The 25,730-nt window shown below is 47.4% G+C and overlaps 1 protein-coding gene across 2 annotated transcripts in view; it reads right to left on the bottom strand.

Moving 5' to 3' along the window:
• Window positions 1-22,769, bottom strand: part of CRLF1 (cytokine receptor like factor 1) — a 28,281-nt gene extending 5,512 nt beyond the window's left edge. Inside the window, exons 1-5 of one of the 2 annotated variants that reach the window (XM_083484050.1) lie at window positions 22,301-22,769; window positions 8,858-9,139; window positions 6,284-6,413; window positions 4,352-4,521; window positions 27-184 (exon numbers count right to left, since the gene is read on the bottom strand). In XM_083484050.1, coding sequence (XP_083340176.1) covers window positions 27-184; window positions 4,352-4,521; window positions 6,284-6,413; window positions 8,858-9,139; window positions 22,301-22,370 — 810 coding nt within the window. In that variant the 5' untranslated portion in view covers window positions 22,371-22,769. The remainder of the gene's footprint in view (window positions 1-26; window positions 185-4,351; window positions 4,522-6,283; window positions 6,414-8,857; window positions 9,140-22,300) is intronic. The other variant, XM_083484049.1, reaches the window with a different exon arrangement.
• Window positions 22,770-25,730: the final 2,961 nt, after the last annotated feature.

Raw genomic sequence — 25,730 nt, 5'->3', positions numbered from 1 at the left:
GGAGTTCCCGTGGGCGAGACCCTCACCTTCCACTCAGTGCTGTCCTCTACGCGGTACTGAATCTGGTACTTGGCTTGGAAGAGGAAGTCCTTCAGGGCCGGAGGGGCACTCCAGCGGACACTTAGCTGGTCCTCGAGGTCGCCGACACGGTTGACGTGGACGTCTGAGGGCGGGTCGGTCGTGACTGTCGGGGGAGCACAACACGATTTACGTATAAGCTAAACAAGCTATAGCTTGGGGCCTCGCTCTCTTAGGGGCTCCAGAAAAATTTTAAGAGAAAAAACCTGGATGTACATTTCCAAAATATAAGACAAAATCTAAATAAAATAAAGCCTACAGTGTTTTGTGTTGTGTAGTGAAATCTACTCGGAGTCGAGAGTGGATTTCATGCTCTTTATTCAGCTCGTGGTGAGGAGGAATGGATGTTCCCCCAGAATGTCTGCTTTATATACATTATTTACACAATGGGCCCCACGTGATTGGCTAATTCCGGCATTCTCCTGTAGGCCAATCAGGTTGCGGATTCACTTCCACCTGGAGCTGGATTGGGTGGCTCCTGTGGACCAATCAGACTGCTGCATTCTGGATCCTCTTGTTCTAGGACCAATCAGACTGCTGCATTCTGGATCGTATTGTTCTAGGACCAATCAGACTGCTGCATTCTGAATCCTCTTGCTCTAGGACCAATCAGACTGCTGCATTCTGGATCCTATTGTTCTAGGACCAATCAGACTGCTGCATTCTGGATCCTCTTGTTCTAGGACCAATCAGACTGCTGCATTCTGAATCCTCTTGTTCTAGGACCAATCAGACTGCTGCATTCTGGATCCTCTTGTTCTAGGACCAATCAGACTGCTGCATTCTGAATCCTCTTGTTCTAGGACCAATCAGACTGCTGCATTCTGAATCCTCCTGTTCTAGGACCAGACTGCTGCATTCTGGATCCTCTTGTTCTAGGACCAATCAGACTGCTGCATTCTGGTTCCTATTGTTCTAGGACCAATCAGACTGCTGCATTTTGGACCCTATTCAACTCAGTACATAGCATGTAGGCTCCTGTGATGTAAGTCAGTGGTGGCCAAACTCCGCCCTCCAGCTGTTTTGGGACTACAATTCCCATCACCCCTGACCACTGGCCCTGTTAGCTAGGGATGATGGGAGTTGTAGTCCCAAAACAGCTGGAGGGCCAAGTTTGGCCATCACTGATGTAAGTCACGGGCCCCACCTGCTCCCCAAAATATCACTTCTTTGCTCCTTTCTATATATAGGGTGCCGACATTCTGCATGGAAACATCCGCAAATGGCTTGAGATACCTATGAGGTCCATAAATTACCATATAGCATATATTCAACACCAAAAACAGCGACCATTTGTTGTTGACAAAGGACAGCTGGGCATAGAAAGGGCCCCATTATCTTCAGGAGCTTAGGGCCTCATCAAACCTAAATCTGACCCGGGTTCAGGTGCTTATATTGGGGACGCCATCGGACACACGGACATTTTTATTTTTAATACACAAACACTGGGAAAGAGTTCTCAAACTAGGGCTGCCATATCTCAAAAATCCAAACACCGAAAACCCGGAAGTGAGTGTTCTGGTTTTTGAACGTTTTTCGGAAGCCAAACGTCCGATGTGGCTGTCGGCTATTGTTTCCGGGGCGCCTGCGCCAATCAGAATCCGCGCCTCAGTTCCTGAACATTTCGGAAGTCAAACGGACTTCTGGAACGGATTAAGTTCGAGAACTTAGTTCGAGAACTTTGGTTTTGCTATTTTTTTTGCGTTTTTGTTTTTGAGGCTTTTCCGGTGAACTTGTTTTTGTGACTGTGTGGAACCCAGTTGAGCTACTGATTGATTGATTGATTGATTGATTGTGTGACTGCGGAAATGGATAAAAGCCCCCCCTCCAAAAAATGACCACCATCAGAGCGAGTAAGAGGAAAAAAAATTAATTTCCATTTTCATCATCCACAATACTGTCTTATTTATTTTATAGTACATTGATTATTACTTTCATTTTATGGATCAACGGTCTCGTTAGAGAGCAAAATTCACGTTAAATTGCTGTTTTAGGGGTTGTTTTTAAAAGCCAGGAACGGATTAATCCGTTCTGCATGACTTTCTATGGGTCTTGGTTTTGGAACGCTTTGTTTTTGGAACGGACTTCCAGAACGGATTAAGTTTGAGAAGCAATGGACCACTGTATTCTTGGAAAATGCGTGGACTGAATGGTTCGTCTCGCTGCGTTACCGTTAAGTTTCCATTGCGCAAAAAGTGCTCAGGCGGTTCCGTTCCACCGTGTAAATATTTTCTTTCTTTTCTAATAAATGCAAATTCTTCCCCCCCAAAAAATAATAGTTCAATTTTGTTGTTCTTTTCAGTTTCGTTGCTCTGTACGGGACAGTGACAATAAAGATATCGTATCGTATAATTGTTGCAGATCAAACCGAGAGATATCTCCAGAACAGACTTCTTTTTTGCCTTTTAAGGGAGTTAACCTTGCTACGCGGAGACTTGGGACCTACACATCTCCCCCGCTTATGGGGCAGCCGTTACACATTGCAGCCCGCAGGCGACTCCCGGCGATCGCACGTGCAGGATCTGACCTCGGCGGGGGTCCAGGCACAAAGGGAAAGGGTTAAGGAGAAGCAGATGTCTGGAAGGAGCTAGAAAGGGAGAGCGAGATCCAGGAGAGAGAGCTCCTAATTAAATTAAGAGACCAATTCCGCTCACATACAATATATTTCCTGCTTCTCCTCTACGGGACGCCCCAGACAATCCCTGTTTCTCTCCCCCCCCCCCGCACGTTTCCTGGCTCTGCTAATGAGGTCATCGCCTCCCCTCCGCATGATGTCACAGGTGCCCAGCGGTTACATCACTGCACTGCGGAAGGCGGCGGAAGTGGGTTTTTTTCCTTCTCGTTTTTGTTCTTATTAAAGATTTTCTTGTTTTACGGAAGTGAGTGTAATGTTTCTCGTATTTTTTCCATGTCATATTTTTACAAATCTGTTTCATTTGTTGAGACATTGGGGGTGGAGGGGGGGAGATGGGGGGGTTGGGTGGCGATGTTTCTACAGTGGTGCCCCGCAAGACGAATGCCTCGCAAGACGGAAAACTCGCTAGACGAAAGAGTTTTCCGTTTTGGAGGTGCTTCGCAAAACGAATCTCCTATGGGCTTGCTTCGCAAGACGAAAATGTCTTGCGAGTTCCTGCGGGATTTTTTTCCTTCCCCCCCCCTTTTTCTAAGCCGCTAAGCCGCTTATCAGCTGATCCGCTCAGCAGATAAGCCTCTAAAAGCCTCTAATAGCGCTAATCCGCTAATCCTTCAATGGGCTTGCTTCGGAAGACGAAAAAACCGCTAGACGAAGAGAATCACAGAACGGATTCTTTTCGTCTTGCGAGGCACCACTGTATTATGCTTAATGTATGTAGGGTTTGGTGTCAGCGTTGCCTGTGGTGTTCACTTCTGTTCCTTTGGTGGTGAGAGAGGTTGGGGTTGGCCCAGGGTGTGGCTGTTCATTTGTGGTTGGCTGTGGTGATCTTTGTTTTCGTGTGTGAGTGGGGTGGGTGGGTGTTTTGGATCAGGTTAGCCATATTGATTTGTATGCTGTTGGTGGGTTATTGTAATTGTCTTGTTGTGCTGTGTATGTGATAAAGGGGAGCCATACAGGGGTGAAGGCGTCTTCTTCTGTTTGTCCCCGTGTCAGTTTCAGTTTACAGTGGTGCCCCGCAAGACGAATGCCTCGCAAGACGGAAAACTCGCTAGACGAAAGAGTTTTCCGTTTTGGAGGTGCTTCGCAAAACGAATTTCCTATGGGCTTGCTTCCCAAGACGACAATGTCTATCTATCTATATCTATCTATCTATCTATCTATCTATCTATCTATCTATCTATCATCTCCCTCTATCTATCTATCATCTCCCTCTATCTATCTATCTATCTATCTATCTATCTATCTATCTATCTATCATCTCTCTCTCTCTCTCTCATCTATCTATCTATCTATCTATCTATCTATCTATCTATCTCTATCTATCTATCTATCTATCTATCTATCTATCTATCTATCTATCATCTATCTATCTATATCTATCTATCTATCTATCATCTATCTATCTATAAAAATATAAGTGGCAAAAACAAGCCACTGTCTGGGGAACAAAATAGTCCTCCTTTAAAAGGAAATTCTCTCTCTCTCTCTCCCCCCCCCCTCTCTCTCTGTTCCTGATGGGGGGAAACACACATTTTTTACGTGCAGAAACTCACTAAGATGGTTTTCTGGGAACGAACGGCTGATAACCCGCAACAGAAGCACCGTCTCTGGAAGAAAGAACTCACGGGACTTCCTTACCTACGTCCACAATGTCCAGCATGACCACGTCGGACGTGGATTCCCCCAGCCGGTTGGTGGCTACGACCCAAATCTCGTAGGGCGTGAAGAGGGCCAGATCCTTTGGGATGTGGCAGGTGTAGGGCCCGGCCGTGTGATATTCCCGGCAGACGTTGTCTCGCCCGTACCACCTAGAATGGAAGCGCCAGGATACCGTCGTCATGGGATGTGATACGGAAATAGCAGCCAAGTACAACATTAAAGCAGATGGTAACAGCAGTCACGAAATTAAAGGATGCCTGCTTCTTGGGAGAAAAGCAATGAGAAACCTAGACAGCATCTTAAAAAGCAGAGAGATCACCTTGCCAACAAAGGTCCGTATAGTAAAAGCTGTGGTTTTCCCAGTAGTGATGTATGGAAGTGAGAGCTGGACCATAAAGAAGGCTGATGGCCGAAGAATGGATGCTTTTGAATTGTGGTGCTGGAGGAGACTCTGGAGAGTCCCATGGACTGCAAGAAGAGCAAACCTCTTCATTCTGAAGGAAATCAGCCCTGAGTGCTCACTGGAAGGACAGATCCTGAAGCTGAGGCTCCAAGACTTTGGCCACCTCGTGAGAAGAGAAGACTCCCTGGAAAAGACCCTGATGTTGGGGAAGATGGAGGGCACAAGGAGAAGGGGACGACAGAGGACGAGATGGTGGGACAGTGTTCTCGAAGCTACCAGCATGAGTTTGACTAAACTGCAGGAGGCAGTGGAAGACAGGAGTGCCTGGCGTGCTCTGGTCCAGGGGGTCACGAAGAGGCGGACACGACTAAACGACTAAATAACAACAACATGGGACACGTGTGGCGCTGTGGGTTATATCACAGAGCCTAGGACTTGCCGATCAGCGGTTCAAATCCCCGCGATGAGGTGAGCTCCCGTTGCTCGGTCCCTGCTCCTGCCAACCTAGTAGTGCGAAAGCACATCAAAGTGCAAGCAGATAAATAGGTACCGCTCCGGCGGGAAGGTAAACGGCGTTTCCGTGCGCTGCTCTGGTTCGCCAGAAGCGGCTTAGTCCTGCTGGCCACATGACCCGGAAGCTGTACGCCGGCTCCCTCGGCCAATAAAGCGAGATGAGCGCCGCAACCCCAGAGTCGGCCGCGACTGGACCTAATGGTCAGGGGTCCCTTTAACTTTACAACATGAAAAAGAGGAAATAAGCTTGGGCACTTCAGAGATAGACTGCCTCTGAACCCAGAGGCTGCATTTAGCATCACATCCATTTTTATATGCATCCAGTCGCTTCAGAATATTAATACCTGCAATGGACACAGCATGAAAGGAACATGGTTTGGGAGGGAAGAGGAAATAAGAAAGCTCAAACACTTCAGAGATAGACTGCTTCTGAACCCGAAGGCTGCATTCAGCATCCTGGCCAACCGACACGGATAGAGCGACTTGATTTATAATAATAATAATAATAATAATAATAATAATAATAATAATAATAATAATAATTTATTTATACCCCGCCCATCTGGCTGGGCTTCCCCAGCCACTCTGGGCGGCATCCAAAAGAATATTAAAATACTATAATACATCAAACATTAAAAGCTTCCTGAAACAGGGCTGCCTTCAGATGTCTTCTGAAAGTTTGGTAGTTGTTGTTCTCTTTGACATCTGGCGGGAGGGCGTTCCACAGGGAGGGCGCCACTACCGAGAAGGCCCTGTGCCTGGTTCCCTGTAACTTGGCTTCTCGCAGTGAGGGAACCGCCAGAAGGCCCTCAGTGCTGGACCTCAGTGTCCAGGCAGAACGATGGGGGTGGAGACGCTCCTTCAGGTATACTGGACCATTTCTCTAACTATACCTGGATTTTGTCTCACCTGGGAGGAATCTGCACCCTGTCAGGCTTAAAGAGAACTTCCAATCCTTTGCCAGGCCAAGCCGCCTCCTCCTCTCAGGACCTTACCTCAATTTGTACTTCAGGGTGTAATTGGTGTGAAGGTAAGTCTCTCCCTCTGTCCCAGGCGTCCACCTGCAGGTGAGGTCCTTTAGATTTTTGGACCAGCAGGAGATGTTCGTCGGTTTCTCTGGCGGCACTAGAGAATGAAAATATAGAATAGTGGTGATGATGATGATTTATTTGTACCCCACCCATCTGGCTGTGTTTCCCCAGCCACTCTGGACGGCTCCCAATAGAATATTAAAATCACGATGAAACATCAAACACTTCCCTAAACAGGGCTGCCTTCAGATGTCTTCTAAAAGTCAGGTATTATTTCCTTGACATCTGCTGGGAGGGCGTTCCACAGGGCGGGTGCCACCACTGAGAAGGCCCTGTCTGGTTCCCTGTAACCTCGCTTCTCGCAGGGAGGGAACAGCCAGAAGGCCCTCGGAGCTGGACCTCAAGTGTCCGGGCTGAACGATGGAGGTGGAGACGCTCCTTCAGGTATACTGGGCCGTTTAGGGCTTTCAAGGTCAGCACCAACACTTTGAATTGTGCTCAGAAACATCCTGGGAGCCAATGTAGGTCTTTCAAGACTGGTGTTATGTGGTCTTGGCGGCCACTCCCAGTCCCCAGTCTGGCTGCCGCATTCTGGATTAGTTGCAGTTTCCGGGTCACCTTCCAAGGCAGCCCCATGGAGAGCGCATTGCAGTAGTCTAAGCAGGAGATAACCAGAGCATGCACCACTCTGGCAAGACAGTCCGCGGGCAGGGAGGGTCTCATCCTGCATACCAGATGGAGCTGCCCTGGACACAGAATTGACCTGCGCCTCCATGGACAGCTGTGAGTCCAAAATGACCCCCAGGCTGCACACCTGGTCCTTCGGGGGCACAGTCACCCCATTCAGGACCAGCGAGATGCAAGTCATCAGAATGTGATGTTAACAGGGAAACAAACATACTCATCTCTTGAAAAAGAGCAGCCCGTTTTTGGGGGGAAAACAGAAACTCTTCTCATGCTTGGCACCAGTGCAATGTTTAAACCATGTCCTCTGGGTAGCAACAATTTGGACCAGGGCGTTTGTGTGTCGCTGCGGCAGGGTGGATATAGAAACAAAATCTTTCCAGCCAGAGGTTCCCATCTTTCTGAGAGGAGGATCTTAAAAATAGCTTGCGATAAAAATCTTACGAATATTGATTTGGACAACTGCAATTTGCCAAAATAGTTTCCCCCTTCGCTTTTTCCCGGGGAAAGAGCCCTTGTTGGCTAACGATGGCAGGCCTTGCTACGAAACTCCGGAGACCAGAAAGCATTTTTATTACCCAAAGGCCTGGGAAGAAACGGCCAGGGCGTGTTAGCGTGGGAAAAGGGGGCTGATGGGTCTGGCAATGGGAGAAGTTGAATCTGGAGGTGGATGTGTGATCAGAACGAGGCAGAAGGCAGAATCGGGATTCAAAATGGAGACTGGAGAACAAAATGAATTTCAACAGGGACAAACGTCAGGTTCTGCAATTAGGCAGGAAGAACACAAATATAAAGACGAGGGGACGGACATCAGGCTTACTAGCAGTGCATGGGGAAAGGATCTGGGGGTCTTGGTGGACCACAAGCGGAACGTGAGTCCACAGTGTGATGCAGCAGCAAAAAAGGCGAATGCTATTCTAGGCTGCATCCACAGAAGTCTAGTGTCCAGATCAAGGGAAAGGTAAAGGGACCCCTGACCATTAGGTCCAGTCGTGGCCGACTCTGGGGTTGCGGCGCTCATCTCGCTTTAATGGCCGAGGGAGCCGGCGTACAGCTTCCGGATCATGTGGCCAGCAGGACTAAGCCGCTTCTGGCGAACCAGAGCAGCGCATGGAAACACCGTTTACCTTCCCGCAGGAGAGGTACCTATTTATCTACTTGCACTTTGACGTGCTTTGAACTGCTAGGTTGGCAGGAGCAGGGACCGAGCAATGGGAGCTCACCCCTGCGGGGATTCGAACCACCGACCTTCTAATCGGCAAGCCCAAGAGGCTCGGTGGTTTGACCCACAGCGCCACCCACGTCCCTTTCCTCCAGGTCTAAAGGTAAAGGGACCCCCGACCATTAGGTCCAGTCGTGGCCGGCTCTGGGGTTGCGGTGCTCATCTCACTTTACTGGCCGAGGGAGCCAGTGTACAGCTTCTGGGTCATGTGGCCAGCAGGACTACGCCGCTTCTGGCGAACCAGAGCAGCGCACGGTAACGCTGTTTCCCTTCCCGCTGGAGCGGTACCTATTGATCTACTTGCACTTTGACGTGCTTTGAACTGCTAGGTGGGCAGGAGCAGGGACCGAGCAACGGGAGCTCACCCCGTCATTGCGGGGATTCGAACCGCCGACCTTCTGGTTTAACCCACAGCGCCACCTGCGTCCCAAATTTTGCAGAAACACAAGGAAATGTTAGGGGTCCCCACAACCCCCACCCCATTTGCAAGCAGAGGGTCACAGACTCGGCCATTGAAGATCCCGCCGGACGGTGGAACGGAATGGAGTTGCCTAGGAATGGGCAAGGCCGGCTGGCTGGCTATACTGCAAAATTTCGTTGCAGGAGAGGGGAGATTTTTTTTTCAGACGTACATCCTACATAGAGACAGGATCCGGCCAAAATGCCTCCGCCTTCCTTGCTGTGGCAGACTAGGTTGTCCCCCGACTGCTGTTGCGATCCGTTCAGGTTAGAGATCGTGACGCCCAGGGTGTTGGCGCTGAGGACTTTGTACGTCTGCGCCGGAAGCCGCCGGCCATTCAGAGTCCAGTAAAGGTCTTCGGCTCGCAGGCTCGAGTCGGCAGCAACCGAACAGTTGGCCGTGAGCGAGGAGCCGATACGGAGAGTCGGGTCTTGGGGGAGGATGACGGCTGGGTCTGCAAGGGAAAGGAGCAGAGAGAGAGAAAATTGGGAAAGGAAGAGATCAGGACCAGGTGAGCAGCCTGGGGGTCATTTTGGACCCACAGCTATCCATGGAGGCACAGGTCAATTCTGTTTCCAGGGCAGCTCCATCTGGTACGCAGGATGAGACCCTCCCTGCCCGCAGACTGTCTGGCCAGAGTGGTGCATGCTCCGGTTATCTCCCGCTTGGACTACTGCCATGCGCTCTACATGGGGCTCCCTTTGAAGGTGACCTGGAAACTACAACTAATCCAGAATGCAGCAGCCAGACTGGGAACTGGGAGCGATCGCCAAGACCACATAACATTGGTCCTGAAAGACCTACATTGGCTCCCAGGACGTTTCCGAGCACAATTCAAAGTGTTGGTGCTGACCTTGAAAGTCGTAAATGGCCCAGTATTCTTGAAGGAGCGTCTCCACCCCCATCGTCCAGCCCGGACACCTGGGTCCATCTCCCGAGGGCCTTCTGGCGGTTCCCTCACTGCGAGAAGCAAGGTTACAGGGAACCAGGCAGAGGGCCTTCTCGGTGGTGGCGCCTGCCCTGTGGAAAGCCCTCCCATCGGATGTCAACTATCTGACTTTTAGAAGACATCTCAAAGCAGCCCTGCTTAGGGAAGCTTTTAATGTTTGATCTTTTATCGTGTTTTTAATATTCTGCTGGGAGCCGCCCAGAGTGGCTGGGGAAACCCAGCCAGATGGGCAGGGTACAAATAATAAATTATTATTATTGCTCGGCTCCCAAGCCATATCTGAGGACATTCTCGGACGTACGGGGCGTCCCTCGCTTTGCAGATTGTTTCCATCGCTATTCTACCGTACGTATCTCTTTCATGAGATTTGTTCCTCGCCGGGTTGCCAGAACGGAACGAGAACCTCGGAGCGGTTTACAAAGACAAGATCTCTTGACCGAAAGCTCAGGAGACGTCCTATTCCTGCGACTGCAATTTGTTCTTTAATTCTGGATTTCGGAAGGTCAGCCAGATGTTTTTTTAACATCTGCCGCTCTGGCAGATGTCGACAAACGCATCGGTTATATTTGCACTAGGTGGAAGAAAGATCGGGGCAACCTTTTTGGGGACTACAAATGCCAAACCCCAGGATTAGGCTGACCAGAAGGGATGTTTTCTGAAATTCTGGACATTGTAGATTTGTCTTGGTCTGGTGTATGCAAAGCCTTCCATTCTGTAGCTCGGTGATTTGAGCTTATATGGTCTCGCCATGGCCACTGGCTGCAAACAATTAAAAAAAACAACCACTGCTGGGATTGAAATTTTAAAATCTTGCAACCCACCTTGGGACCTGCTGGCGAAGGGTGAGTTATTTTGGAGCTAAAAGTGACCCTAAGGGTCATCTATCCCAACCCCCAAGAAATGCAGGAATCTTTTACCCAACTTGGGATTCGAACCCACGACCCCGAGATGAAGAGTCTCGTGCTCTACCGAATAAATGAATTAATACTACTCCTCTTTTATTACGTTTATTATATGCACTTTAAATGTGCTTTAAATGTACGGTTTAGATAAATAAGAATAAATAAACAAATATTAGCAGTAATAATAATAAGAAGAATAAATTTTATTTATATCCCGCCCTACCCAGCCGAAGTCTGGCTCAGGGCGGCTAACAATAAAATAATACAACATTCTAAAATCATTTCATTATAAAATTAAATCAAATCAAATAAATATTCCAAACCATACCTTGAAAGTAAGTTCTCCCCCCCCTCTCTCTCTCTCACACACACACACATATATATATGATTTTATAATTTACATTTCAAAATATTTACTTAAACAACCTTAAATCAATGGCTTCCCTTCTTCATCTGCATATCATCCATCGCCGCATATTTTACATGAATGAAACCATTCAGTAATCCATTGTTACATCCATCAAAACTTATTTACGCTGCTGAGTTTATCTTAATGCTCAATGAACACAATTTTCACCCATATATTCAATCAGCTTTTCCCAGCCTTCTTTAAACGTGCTTTCCCAACATCAGGGTCTTTTCCAGGGAGTCTTCTCTTCTCATGAGGTGGCCAAAGTCTTGGAGCCTCAGCTTCAGGATCTGTCCTTCCAGTGAGCACTCAGGGCTGATTTCCTTCAGAATGGAGAGGTTGGATCTTCTTGCAGTCCATGGGACTCTCAAGAGTCTCCTCCAGCACCAGAATTCAAAAGCATCTATTTTTCGGAGATCAGCCTTCTTTATGGTCCAGCTCTCGCTTCCATACATCACTACTGGGAAAACCAGAGCTTGAACTATACGGACCTTTGTTGGCAAGGTGATGTCTCTACTTTTTAAGATGCTGTCATTGCTTTTCTCCCAAGAAGCAGGCGTCTTTTAATTTCGTGGCTGCTGTCACCATCTGCAGTGATCATGGAGCCCAAGAAAGTAAAATCTCTGACTGCCTCCATTTCTTCCCCTTCTATTTGCCAGGAGGTGATGGGCCCAGTGGCCACGATCTTCGTTTTTTTGATGTTGAGTTTCAGACCATATTTTGCGCTCTCCTCTTTCACCCTCATTAAGAGGTTCTTTCATTCCTCCTCACTTTCTGCCATCAAAGTTGTGTCATCTGCATATCTGAGGTTGTTGATATTTCTTCCGGCAATCTTAATACTTGGAAGCTCAAAAATGAGATCATAGTATTATCGAATTGTAGATTCGATAGGGACACCTAGGGACACTTCAACTGAAGATGCCCCCCCAGATTAAAAGTGGGGAACCTTTGACCCTCACGATGTTCCTGAGCCATCACCCCACAAGTGTGGGGTGCAAGTTGTAGCCATCAACATCTGGAGGGTGCAAGGCGTTGGCGTCTCAGACTAGGACCTGGGAGAGACACGAGTTCGAATCCAGATCATGTGGGTGGCTTCGGCGGCTGGTCACTGCCTCCCAGCCCAACCTACCTCGCAGCGTTGTTGTTGGGGGTTAAATGGGGGGGGGAGAGCAACACACAGCCCACCTCAAACTCCTTCGGAGGCAACGCCAGGATGTAAACATACAGAGGTTTCTTTCGCTCTTGCGGGATGCCAGCTTCCACCGCCGCTCGGAGTCCGACAACATCTGGAGGGAAAGCGCTGATTCTTCTCTCCCCCTCCCACAAAAAAACCCCATGCCCTGATCCTTTGCAAGGCTAATTGATCCTTTGGTGGGAATACGGCCCACAACATCTGGACCCACTCAGCGAAAGGGCAACCAAATATTGAGGTAATTGGTTCCGTCTGCGGAGAGCCAAGACGAATTTTGCTTAGTGTCCGTAGCAGCAGAGGGGAAAAGCCTCCTCTTTAGTTGTTCCGATTGTTCCATCCAGCCTAGTATTGTCCACACGGGCTGGCAGCAGACCTGTGAGGGTTTCAGGCAGTGAGCAGCCTCTAGCCAACCCTGTCTGGGGACGGCGGGTTTGGAACCCGGGGCTTTCCACATACGCAGCAAAAGCTCTGCCCATGCAAAGTGGCGATTCTTCCCTTAAAAACAAAGCAATATTCCAATCCTCATGGGGTTGCCAGTTCCCCCCCCATGCGTCCTCTTTTTCATGGGTAAAATGAGAGTCGTCATAGCGATCCACAGTTAAAACTTGGCTATTGGGTCCTCTTTTTTGCCGTATTCAAAATATGGCAAGCCTAGCATCACCTTGCCAACAAAAGTCCGTATAGTTAAAGCTCTGGTTTTCCCAGTAGTGATGTATGGAAGTGAGAGCTGGACCATCAAGAAGGCTGATCGCCGAAGAATGGATGCTTTTGAATTCTGGTGCTGGAGGAGACTCTTGAGAGTCCCATGGACTGCAAGAAGAACAAACCTCTCCATTCTGAAGGAAATCAGCCCTGAGTGCTCACTGGAAGGACAGATCCTGAAGCTGAGGCTCCAAGACTTTGGCCACCTCAGGAGAAGAGAAGACTCCCTGGAAAAGACCCTGATGTTGTGAAAGATGGAGGGCGCAAGGAGAAGGGGATGACGGAGGACGAGATGATGTTCTGGAAGCTACCAGCATGAGTTTGACCCAACTGCTGGAGGCAGTGGAAGACAGGAGGGCCTGGCGCGCTCTGGTCCAGGGGGTCACGAAGAGGCGGACATGACTAAACGACTAAACAACAACAACAACAGAGTACAGGACGTCCCCAAAACACAGCAATTACCAAAGGATGTCAGGTCCGTCCGTCCCCGACGAGGAAGGGGAGGGATGGGGCAGGAAAACAGCGGAGGAGTCTACACAAATCTGCGACGCAGGCCAAAATCTTTCCAGGATCTGTTTTCCGGAGGGATTTCGAGGCTGGCGGAGATGGAGAGCCCCTCTGCAGGGGACCCCCAATTTTCCATCCGTCGTTCTAAATTCTAGCAAAAAAACCCCAGTGGTCCGGAGGACGCCTGCTGTTTTCCTCCCATAGCCTTCCTTCCCCCAGATGCAAGAACTCCCCAAAACATGTGTTTTAAAAGGGAAAGGTGTGAAATTTTCACACTGGGAGAGGAAAATCTTGGAGCTGTGCTGGAGAGATTATGGGGAGTTTCAGTCCCACTATACCTGTGAAGGATTTTATCACTTTCTCCCTCTATTTTTATTTATTTTCTCCTACTGATCAGGTGTTAAGTTATGCCGGGAAGTGAAACCAGATTTCCAAAGTGTCAGAGACATTTATTTGCTTTTTCTTTTTTCGAATGGCTGGGTTTTACGGCACACCTCTCTCTCTCTCTCTCTCTCTCTCTCTCTCTCTCTCTTTTATTATTGGTACTTTTCAAAGCAGCTGGAGGAGACCAGAATTGCAGCGATTGTAATTGCAAACTTTCCCTCCTCTATCCCTCCTATTATTATTATTATTATTATTATTATTATTATTATTATTATTATTACTATCCCGCCTTTCCCCTCAGACCCAGGAGCCCAAAGTCCGCTTGCACAAAGCAACATGGCACAGATAAAACGCAAAAAGCTAAAAACATCTGCGAGATCGTCGTTGGCAAGTAATCAAACGATAACGGAATCCGAGCAATATCGCAAAAAAATCTGTTCATGCGCTACCAACAGTGCCACCCCAGCCTTAATAATCATAACAATAATACTGCCAATGATATAATATAATAAAAATATTGGCATCCATCGGGAGACAACGGACCGCACCTTTAGGAGTGAGGTCAAGCTGCTAAATAAAAATCGAATAATATGGAAGCTTTCTAGATTTATTTTCTTCTTGCTTTTCCGGACAGAAAGGGATGTGCGAGCAAATTAACATATCTTGCTCCTCCCACTTTCACCTCTGGCCCCGCCCACCAATAACACGCGGCCCCCGAAAACCGCCGAGAAGGGAATGTTGGCCCTCAGTTCCCTCCTCCTGGGCTAGCCCCCCTAAAATAAGCAGAGAGGGCTAACTTACAGTAAGCCTGTTCCTTTCAATGGGTCTACTCTGAGTAGGGCCGCCGCACGCCCGGAATTTCCTGGGATTCGGCAACCGAAAGTTGCGACATGTGAAATTTTCGGAAGCCATTTAAAATTGCTCAAAAACTGGGTTTTTTTTTTGAGGGGGGGAAGCTCAAGAACTTTGACACACCCACCCACATAAAAAATGGTCAATAACTTTTCTGTCTGGATTTTAACTTCCTGAAATATGGCAACCCTAACTCTGAGTATAACTGGGCTGGGTTGAAGGACCGAGAATTCACAACGTTAAAAAATTGCAAGTGTTAAGAACAGGAAACGGGGAGTGTTTAATGTCATTTTTCAAACAAAAATCTCTCGGAAGCTGCACCAGAGGCAACAGCAGAGAATATTATTATTATTATTATTATTATTATTATTATTATTATTATTATTATTATTATTATTCCTGCCTATTTTCCTGCTGGGATTCAAGGCGGCTTACAGACAAAAATAAGATCCCCAAAAACCAGTGGTTTAAAACACTGACGGGCTTAAAACTATACGCATCTATAAAATCTTCCAAGTTCCAAAAGCTTTCCTCGCCACATATATTTAACCCTGCGTTTATTTGAACGGAAACGTCTGCTAATCCCGGGACGTTTATAGTTCTATAAAACATGACGGACATCCCTTTTATTATTTCGGCTTTTATTGCGCCGGACTAGTCCTTTAGAAGGGGGGAAAGCAGCCAGATTCTGAACCAACAAATACATGTTTCGGGGAAAATATTCTTATTCTTATTTTATTATCTATGAGCTTGGCGGATGGCAGGAAGGAAGACAGATCGCAGCCGGTTTGCCAGTCCAATCCCAGTAATTTTACTGTGCTAGCCAAGAGAATGAACGGACTGCTTGCGTTTTTTAAGCGTGCGTTTTAAGTATTGATCTGACGCACTTATTGATTTAAAATCTCATGCATCACCTAGATGCGCACCTGCAAAATACAGTGGTGCCTTGGTTCGCAAACGCCTTGGTTACCAAACGCCAAAAACCCGGAAGTGAGTGTTCCGGTTTTCGAACGTTTTTCAGAAGCCGGACATCCGATGCGGCTGTCAGCTATTGTTTCCGGAGCGCCTGCGCCAATCAGAAGCTGCGCCTCAGTTTCCGAACGTTTTGGAAGTCAAACGGACTTCTGGAACGGGTTAAGTTTGAAAACCAAGGTACCACTGTATTTGGCTGTTTGGGTTTTGCTATTCATTTTGCGTTTTCATTTCGGAGGCATTTTCGGTTCGTTTGTTTTTGCGACTGTCCGGAACCCAGTTTAGCTGATTCGACTGACTTGACTAACCCTAACCGCTGTGGGTTAAACCACAGAGCCTAGGACTTGCCGATCAGAAGGCCGGCGGTTCGAATCCCCGCAATGACGGGGTGAGCTCCCGTTGCTCGGTCCCTGCTCCTGCCAACCTAGCAGTTATAAAGCACACCAGCGCAAGTAGATAAATAGGTACCGCTCCGGCGGAAGTTAATCGGCGTTTCCGTGCGCTGCTCTGGTTTGCCAGAAGCGGCTTAGTTAGCTAGAGGGATTCGAGGTCGTCATCTAACAATGATAACAAAATTGGGGTTTTAATAGTTAGGATAAATGTTTGTTTGTTTTTTATATCGTAATGTTTTGCTGTTGTTATGTTTGTTATAAATTTGGAAAAATTAATAATTTTTGGGGGAAAAGAAATAAAATGGAATAAGGTCTCCTTCCGAGACTTGGCTCCTGAGAAACAGGAGAAAAGTGTCCGTTCCCAAATTGCAGTTCCGCGGATCTGACCCCAGGGATCGCACGACAGCCAGACAAGGTCTGCCATGTCCAACTCGACTGGGGAGTTAATCTGGCCTTCGTGATCTCGGTTAAGTCAGAGGATTTCCAGGTGTTCGGCGGTCAATTCCTAGAATGTGGGATTTAAGGGGGCAAGGGGTCACTATTTGGAGGGGGGGTTCCCCTAACGTTCGACGTCTCCATTTCCCTGGCAAAACGGCAGCGTCGCAGAAACCTAATCCCGACGGAAGCTCGTTTGGACGTCTCGCTAATTGAAGTCAGGAGGGGGAAGGCCGGCCGAAGACAACGAGGTTATGGCCTCAGAGAGAGAGCTTACAAGACGTTCTGCATTTTGCAATTTGGGAGCCAAATTAACCTGTGCAACTCCCTGCCTCATGATAACAGGCTTCATCTCTGTGCTCTTTTTTGACACCTCACTTGAAACATTCCCATTGTTTGCTAGCCTCTTGTTATATCAACCTTCTTGCTTTTTCAAGGTGGTAATTTTATTGTCCTGGCCTGAAGAAAAAATATTATTATTATTATTATTAAACTTGATGCACTTTTTAATCTGTTTCTTAGTCTGTTGTTATTTCAACTTTCAAGAAGACATAAATTATTGATTCTTCATGGGGGTTATTATTATGATTAATTGATTGATTGATTGATTGATTGATTGAATTTGATGCACGTTTTAATCTTTTTCTTAGTCTGTTGTTATTTCAGCTTTCCGGAAGCTAAAATTATTGATTTTCCATAGGGGTTATTATTATTATTAATTGATTGATTGATTGATTAAATTTGATGCACGTTTAAATCTGTTTCTTTGTCGTTATTTCAGCTTTCTGGAAGCCATAAATTATTGATTTTTCATAGGGGTTATTATTACTATTGTTATTATTTGTATACCGCCCTTCATCCACAGATCTCACCAACTAAAATTACAATAAAAGCCCCCACAAAATACATCCTGGATACATTCCACACATGAGGAGCCACCACGGAAAAGGCCCTGTCTTTTCCAGCTCTTTCAGCTAAGAATCTGGAGACGACAGGGATTGAAACCGGCGTTTTCTGTGTGCAAAACAGGCCTTCCTCCACCTGCTTCAAGGCCTTAAAAATAAGGATTCTAGTCCTCATTGTTCTGGATAAACAGGAACATTGTTGTTGTTGTTGTTTAGTCGTTTCCGTCTCTTTGTGACCCCCTGGACCAGAGCACGCCAGGCACTCCTGTCTTCCACTGCCTCCCGCAGTTTGGTCAAACTCATGCTGGTCGCTTCGAGAACACTGTCCCTCCATCTCGTCCTCCGTCGTCCCCTTCTCCTTGCACCCTCCATCTTTCCCAACATCAGGGTCTTTTCCAGGGAGTCTTCTCTTCTCATGAGGTGGCCAAAGTCTTGGAGCCTCAGCTTCAGGATCTGTCCTTCCAGTGAGCACTCGGGGCTGATTTCCTTCCGAATGGAGAGGTTTGATCTTCTTGCAGTCCATGGGACTCTCCAGAGTCTCCTCCAGCACCAAAAGCATCAATTCTTTGGCCATCAGCCTTCTTGATGGTCCAGCTCTCACTTCCATACATCACTACTGGGAACATAGGCACTGCTTATACCAAGACAGACCTGCAGCTTAGTATTGACTGCAGTGGCTGATAGCATCATGCAAAAAAGACCTGGAGACTGAACCCAGTATGTTTCCGAGCGCAATTCAAAGTGTTGGTGCTGACCTTTAAAGCCCTAAACGGCCTCGGTCCAGTATATCTGAAGGAGCGTCTCCACCCCCATCGTTCTACCTGGACACTGAGGTCCAGCTCCGAGGGCCTTCTGGCAGTTCCCTCACTGCGAGAAGCCAAGTTACAGGGAACCAGGCAGAGGGCCTTCTCGGTGGTGGCGCCTGCCCTGTGGAACGCCCTCCCACCAGATGTCAAAGCGATAAACAACTACCTGACATTCAGAAGACATCTGAAGGCAGCCCTGTTCAGGGAAGTTTTTAATATGTGACATTTTAGTGTATTTTTCATCTTTGTTGGAAGCCGCCCAGAGTGGCTGGGGAAACCCAGCCAGATGGGCGGGGTACAAATAATAAATTATTATTATTATTATTTATTATTATTATTATTATTATTATTATTATTATTATTATTCTGCATGCCAAACAGGTGTCCTCCCCCTTGCCCTTCCTTCAAAACAAACCAAGTTTCCAGTCCTCAAGGGAATAAACACTTTCAAACAGAGGCCTTTTCCCGGCCCGACCTGAAGTTGCCAGGGATGGAACCTCAGGCCTTCTACATGCCAAACAGGTGATCTCCCCCCCCCCCCGAGCCACCCAGAGGGGGTCAAGGAAGAGAGCCTTTTCGCCGAAATACCCCAGGGAGGGCCCAGCTGCGGACGGACACAGGTGTAGCTCTGTCCCGGCACTGTCTCGGTGTTCGGTTTCATTCCAGATCCTCGCTTTGTACGTGTGCAGAAACTGTGTTTTTCCCCCAAACAAGCTTCTCGGCTGTGTGTATTTGTGTTGCGACTGTCCCACCAGCCACAAGGAGTTTTTATTGGCCTGCGCTGGCCCATCGCACCCTTTTTTCCCTGGGGGGTGTGTGTGTGGTAAAACCCCGCCAAACTCCTTGGATAAACCTCTCACCCTGAAGAGGAAATCTAAACTTCCTGTATCAGGAGTGGAGCATTTCTGTGCTTACCAAAGAGAATCACCTCCTGTCTTTTCGGAGCGGGACGGACGAGATCCGTTCCAAGAACGAAAGCTAAATTTTGCGTTTACAACCCTCAAGGGTCTGGGGTGTGTGTGTGTGTGTGTGTGTGTGTGTAAAATCCACTTTCTCCTTTTCTGCGAGCTGGAGAAAGTTCGGAGGACCGAAACACCAAATTTTGACGGCCGGGAAAGTCCTCCTTGCAGAAATTTAATAGGGCCATCTAGCCAACTAAGGCCTTTTTTAAAAAAAACAGTGGGAGAAAGAATTAAAATAAAGCTTTTAAGGCTTTTCAAGCAACCCCCGTTTGGAGAGATTTCTGGCAAAGACCCGAGTGATTTGGCAACGGGCCACAGTTGGAAGATGAGAGTAGGCCACCCTCACGACTTCCTAACATTAATTATTGGGATTAAAAAGAAGAATTCGCTGTTGAGAATTTACTTTGATCAAGATTTCTCATTGTTCTTAAGACAAAGGAGCAGGGTGGTTTTGTGTGTGTGTGAGGATACGGGAGAGATTTGCCCTTTTTTTGGGCGTGTAGGAATATCTCGCCATTTCCAACTTTGCAAGGTTTACACAGGCATTCTTCATTTTCATTCCCAAACTTCCATTTTCCTCTATTGTTTCCCGGTGATCATAAACTCCAATCAACGCAGGGAAGAGACCTAGCCTTCTCTTAGGGAAAAATAAATATATATACCACTATAAATCATTGTGTATGTACGCCAATGACCCTCCCAAACAAACAATAAATATATATGCTTCATGGACAGCAAAGAGCGGATGGAGATTCTCCACTACTTTGAACCTAGGGGATTATCTCGCATCCTCCGCTATGCAGTAAGAAGACTGATTCTCTCACATTACTGGAAAATTATATTATTATTCTGGAAGCAAAGAATTGCCCCCTCTCCGGGGGAATTGCCCTACAGAAAGTCGAGATGTGTGGATTGCTATTATTATTGAGGTGCAGAGTATATATTTTTAAACAGGACATTTTTTGCTACAAAGTTTGGCCCCAGGGATCTGCGAGGTTTGACGAAAGCTCTCTCTAGAAGAACGCAACGCTGAAAATAAAAGTGTTTCGGGTATAAGAACGATAAATCCAGAGCGAAGCAGCAGTTTGCTGCCCCTAGAGAACTGTCTGGGGGGATTATATGAGAGATACAGAAAGCAAGAGATCTTAGTCATGGGGGATTCTATGGGGCTTTGAATTCTTTGGCGGGTGCGTAGATTTTTACTCTTACACTCTAAGGCTTCTGGAGGGTGTACGGTAAATTGCAGGGTAGGATTGGCCCAGGATTTAATGTGCATTAGTTATTATCGCTTTGGGAAGTTCTGGGTTTTGGAGAGGGAATTGTTCTCTTCTGACGGACTGCAGTAAAATTAGGACTGATTAACCATTTTGATGCTGCCTCAAAAGTTGATGCCAATTTTCCACCTTTCATTCCAAGTTCCTGCCCCCCTCCCAGAAAAAAATATTGTTTTTGGGGGGTACTGTTATATGGAATTTTTAAAGACGCATATACAGGAATAAAGAAGAGGTCCTGGGACGTGCCTTTTGCAGGGGTTTTGTGACTGGCAGAAACTATATATAGGAAGGTTGCACGAAGGAATTTTATTCTTACTGGAAAAGGGGAGAGAGAAAATGAATCGCAAAGCGGAAGGCGATTGCTTAAAAACAGCAGGTTTAAGGAAAAAAAGAAGAATATTCGCTATTTCTGGGTTGTAACGAGGCTGGGTTGGGTTTCAGGTTTTTAGATACTCTTTCCCCCAACCCAAAAATAATCAGGGAGAGAAATTTATCTCCAATACATGAGGACTGAGGTCATTATTCGGAACATGCAACAGGTTTGATTCTGAGGTTTGGGGAACCAGCTTGCGGGTCCCTATCCTGACACTTTCTGGTGTGTGAAAAACAGACAGTTTTCTTCACCTGGTTTAAAAAGAGGGACGGCTTAACTCCACTCCCTTTGTTGTCTGGCTTTGACACAGACACACACAATTTTTGGTGCTATTCTTTCTCCCTTCTCCTCCTCCTCTCCCAAGGGTTAAAAATAATAAATAAAACAATTCGTGTGTGTGTGTGTACACAAACACACACACACACACAAAACCCCTGGCCTGTCTTGGCCACCCACAGCCTGCACAGCTAAATTAAGGAAGACCTCACTTTCCTTTCCTCTTAACGCAAGTGAATTTCCTGACGAGGACAAAGACGCAAAGGAGAGGGGGGGGGTGTCTTTCAATATGCCCCCCTCCCTACCGGTTTTTCCAACCACTGGCATGCTTAGGTTTATTTATTTTTTAATGCGGTTTTTTTGGGAAGGGGGGGCAGCGTGGGGAGAGAGGATTCCGAGCTGGTAAATAAAAAAATAAACAAACCAAGCCTGAAAGCAAACTCTGCTGGAACAGCGGAGATGTGGAGTCTTCGGAGGTGAAGATCAGATTCAAGCATTGAGGGGGTTTGCGGAAGAGATGGGGAAGGTGGTCCTCGATTTGGCAGACCCCCTCCCCACATTGAAACACCCCCCTTTTCCCCTAAATCAATGCCCACCCAACCTCAAAAAACTCACGCCTAACTTTGCCACGCGCAGTTACCCTGAAAGGTGGTTTATAATTTTTGAGAGAGGGAGTGAAGAAGGAGGAGGAAGGAGGAGAGAGGGAGGGAGATTCGGAGCCGGGGTGGGGAAGGAATTAATCCCTAGGCGTTTTAAAGGAGAGACAGGGGGAAGATCTTTAAAAATTGCGCTTTCTCTCTCACGCAGAGAGAAAATCACTGCGCTTCGAAACTCCCGGTGGCGCTTTCCCTTCCAATCTCTTATTTATGGGACCTTTTTGCCTGGCACGGCTTAGATTCATCCCTCCAGCCCCCCACGACCAAAAATAATAATCAATTTTCTTGTTAAAAACAGGTATTATAAGGGCTGGTATTAGCCTTTTTCACCTTCCCAAGCTGAACTACGCAGTGTCCCTCTTAAAAATAAGGACACACATTCCCAAAGAAGACCGTTGGGCATCTATTTGTTTCTTAAGTGGAAGAGGCTGCTTTTTAAAAAGTATTTAAATAGCCACGGTTTCCTGTGCCCCCGCTCCGCAGAGAAAAGGAAAAAAAAAAACAAACGCGCCCATCACCGTCGCCTCCGGGCGCCCAACTTCTTAATTCCCCCATCTATTGCAATTCCGGCTGCGCCAGGCGCCCATCTGCCCACCAGGAATAAAATAAACGAATAGATAGATAGATTAGAAATTACGCAGGAGAGATTCCGGAGGGCTGTACTCACACATCAGGGAATCCACGCGGAGGAGAATCCACAGGCACAGAACAAATACTTTGCTCATGATGAAGAACATTAAAAAAACACCTATATATATAAAATGAAATGGGGAGGAAGAAAACGCAGTCCCTTCTCTTATTCAGGGTAGATAGCGCAGCTAGATAGATAAGGGTTTTTTTTTTCTGCCCCCAAAGCTTTTTTCCTCCCAAAAAAAGAGGAGAAAATTAGGGAGCGACAAACAAGAGATTTCCTAAGCAAGTCTGAACAGTTCAACTTGACAAGTTCCTTAATGCGCTTTTTACACCCCGCCCATCCCCGCCCCTCTGGGCTTTTTATTATTTTTTTGGGTGGCGGGGAGAGTCAATGAAGTTGAAATTAGCAAGTCCTTTTCTGAAATGGACCTGCAAGGCGAGAGACCCTCCTGGAGACGCGTCCCATCTTTTTGCAAAGAGGGGCGTCTCTCTCTCTCAAAATCTCCCCACCCTAAACCCCTTTTTCTCCTCCCGCAAAAAAAAACCACCTCTTCTTTTTTTTTTTTAATCCTGGCTGTTGCTCAATCAGCAAGCTGAGCAGATCATTTCTGACTCAGGGCAATAAATACCTACTCAACTCCCCCCCCCCCGCCCCGCCCTAATCCTTTTGGCTCATCTATTGAAAACTGCTTTCTTTTGTAAGGAAAATCATTTCTGGGGAAGAAATCTCGAAAGGGGAAAAAGGTCTTTCTCTCTCTCGTGCGCAAACACCCCCGTTGTGTTCTCCGCGCAGTGGCTGAGGTGAGTAATACTGGAGGGGGGGCGCAGTCCAGTCTTGCAACCCACTGAAACCCCCTCTGACCTCAGCAAGACAGGGGAACCGGACGCCTGGGTTTATTCGCGTGCCAACGCAGTTCGAAGAAGCTTTCCAGCGCAGGGCGAAAACGTGCGCGCGCGTGGTTTTTTTGGTATGTCTAAGCTTGATTTTTTCTTTTTTTCTTTTCATGGGGTTCACTCAACTGTGCAGGCTTTAGGGTTGCGCAGGGCTCCGCCGCAGGCGTTGCCGAAGAGTTCTGTGTGACTTTAAAAGCTTGCAAAGTGGTTTGGCTTCCTTCCTCTTTTCCGCCAAACTCCCCACCCAAATCCCTTATTCTGCATCCATATAGCTAACCTCAACAACAAGCACCCCCAAAATTGAAAGGTAAAGGAAAAGAATATCTCAGGGTGAAATGGGTCGTTTTGTTTTTTTTCAGTATTCAGGACTTGTGTCGAACTTGAAATCTACCCCCAGCCCAGAGGTTCCTGGAATGGGGGGCCGGCTCCTCTCTCTCTCTCTCTCTCTCTAATTGGGGCAGATTCAACTTTGTCAGCCTTTGAGTAGCACAGGGCTGGACGAAGAGTTCTGAGTAAGTTAAAAGGTTGCAAATTGCTTCGGTTTCCCTCCCTCCCTGAAAACCTTCTGCCTCCACATATTGGTTGCTAACCTCAGGAAACCTGTCCCATAAAAAAAAAATGCAGATAAACTTGGCTTTTAGAATCACACAGAGATCGGTCATTGAGTCGGTAGACCACGAGACACTTAATCTCATGGTTGTGGGTTCAAGTCCTGCTATTCCTGCAGGGTTGGGATAGATGGCCCACAGGGTCCCTTCCAACTCTACATTTCTATGAGTCCTAGGAAGTACCCCCTGTTTGTGCCAAGGAACTTAACTGGTCTGCAAGGAATTTCCTATATAACATTTTAAGTGTGTTGTAAATGTATTATACAAATGTGACACTAGATGGCGCTGATGAGCTAAGGGCAAATTCCATATATATTTTCAAACGGTGGGTTGTTTTTTTTTTGTTTGTTTGTTTTAAAGAAAGCTATTCTGCTTCCAAATCTCATTTGCTGGAAACCACAGGCAGGGAGTGTTGCTCTCGTTTCAAATCCCGCTTTTGGTTTCCCCATTGCGGCAACTAGTTGGCCACTGTGAGAACATGCGGCAGCCAGACTGGAGACTGGGAGCGGCCGCCGAGACCACATAACACCGGTCCTGAAAAACCTACATTGGCTCCCAGGACGTTTCCGAGCACAATTCAAAGCGTTGGTGCTGACCTTGAAAGCCCTAAATGGCCCAGTAGACCTGAAGGAGCGTCTCCACCCCCATCGTACATCCCGGACACCTGGGTCCATCTCCCAAGGGCCTTCTGGCGGTTCCCTCCCTGCGAGAAGTGAGGTTACAGGGAACCAGGCAGAGAGCCTTCTCGGTGGTGGCGCCTGCCCTGTGGATCACTGCGGATGGTGACAGCAGTCATGAAATTAAAAGACGCCTGCTTCTTGGGAGAAAAGCGATCTTAAAAGGCGGCGTCTTAAAAAGCAGAGATATCACCTTGCCGACAAAGGTCCGTATAGTCATAGCTATGGTTTTCCCAGTACAGTGGTACCTCAGGTTAAGTACTTAATTCGTTCCGGAGTTCCGTTCTTAACCTGAAGTACCACTTTAGCTAATGGGGCCTCCTGCTGCCGCCACACCGCTGGAGCACGATTTCTGTTCTTATCCTGAAGCAAAGTTCTTAACCTGAAGAACTGTTTCTGGGTTAGCGGAGTCTGTAACCTGAAGTGTATGTAACCCGAGGTATCACTGTAGTGATGTATGGAAGCGAGAGCTGGGCCATAAAGAAGGCTGATCGCTGAAGAATGGATGCTTTTGAATTCTGGTGCTGGAGGAGACTCTTGAAAGTCCCATGGACTGCAAGAAGATCAAACCTCTCCATTCTGAAGGAAATCAGCCCTGAGTGCTCACTGGAAGAACAGATCCTGAAGCTGAGGCTCCAAGACTTTGGCCACCTCATGAGAAGAGAAGACTCTCTGGAAAAGACCCTGATGCTGGGAAAGATGGAGGGCGCAAGGAGAAGGGAACGACAGAGGACGAGATGGTGGGACAGTGTTCTCCAAGCTACCAGCATGAGTTTGACCAAACTGCGGGAGGCAGTGGAAGACAGGAGGGCCTGGCGTGCTCTGGTCCAGGGGGTCACGAAGAGGCAGACACGACTAAACAACAACAAAAGTCCTCATAATTCTGAATGAAGGACTGATTTAACTAGAAATCTTGCCTTGCACCGAATAAGATCATCGGTCCACCTGTCTCAAACTTCCAGACCAGGGTCTCTGTCTCTCTCGTCCCCTTAAACCTGGCATCCTCCATAGGCCAAAGGTCTGAGCTACAGCCTTTCCCCATCCTCACTTTTCAGGGTGCTTCTGAGCATGAACAGAGTTCTACACACACACACACAGACACACACACACACCTTTGCCGACTCAACGCAGCCAGGCCGGAAAGCTGGATTTGCAGTCTGCGAGGAACCCAAAGCGAGAAAAACGGCTTGAACGACAATGAGCAAATTTCCAGGAAGAAAAGGGAGTAAAATTTGGTGCGAGGCGGGCAGACAATTGTTTGTAAGGTCAGGCAATGACAGTCTCC

This window comes from Podarcis liolepis (genome assembly GCF_965112155.1).
Source record: "Podarcis liolepis genome assembly, chromosome: 18".
Classification (NCBI taxonomy): domain Eukaryota; kingdom Metazoa; phylum Chordata; class Lepidosauria; order Squamata; family Lacertidae; genus Podarcis; species Podarcis liolepis.
This window is presented reverse-complemented; position numbering and strand designations above follow the sequence as displayed.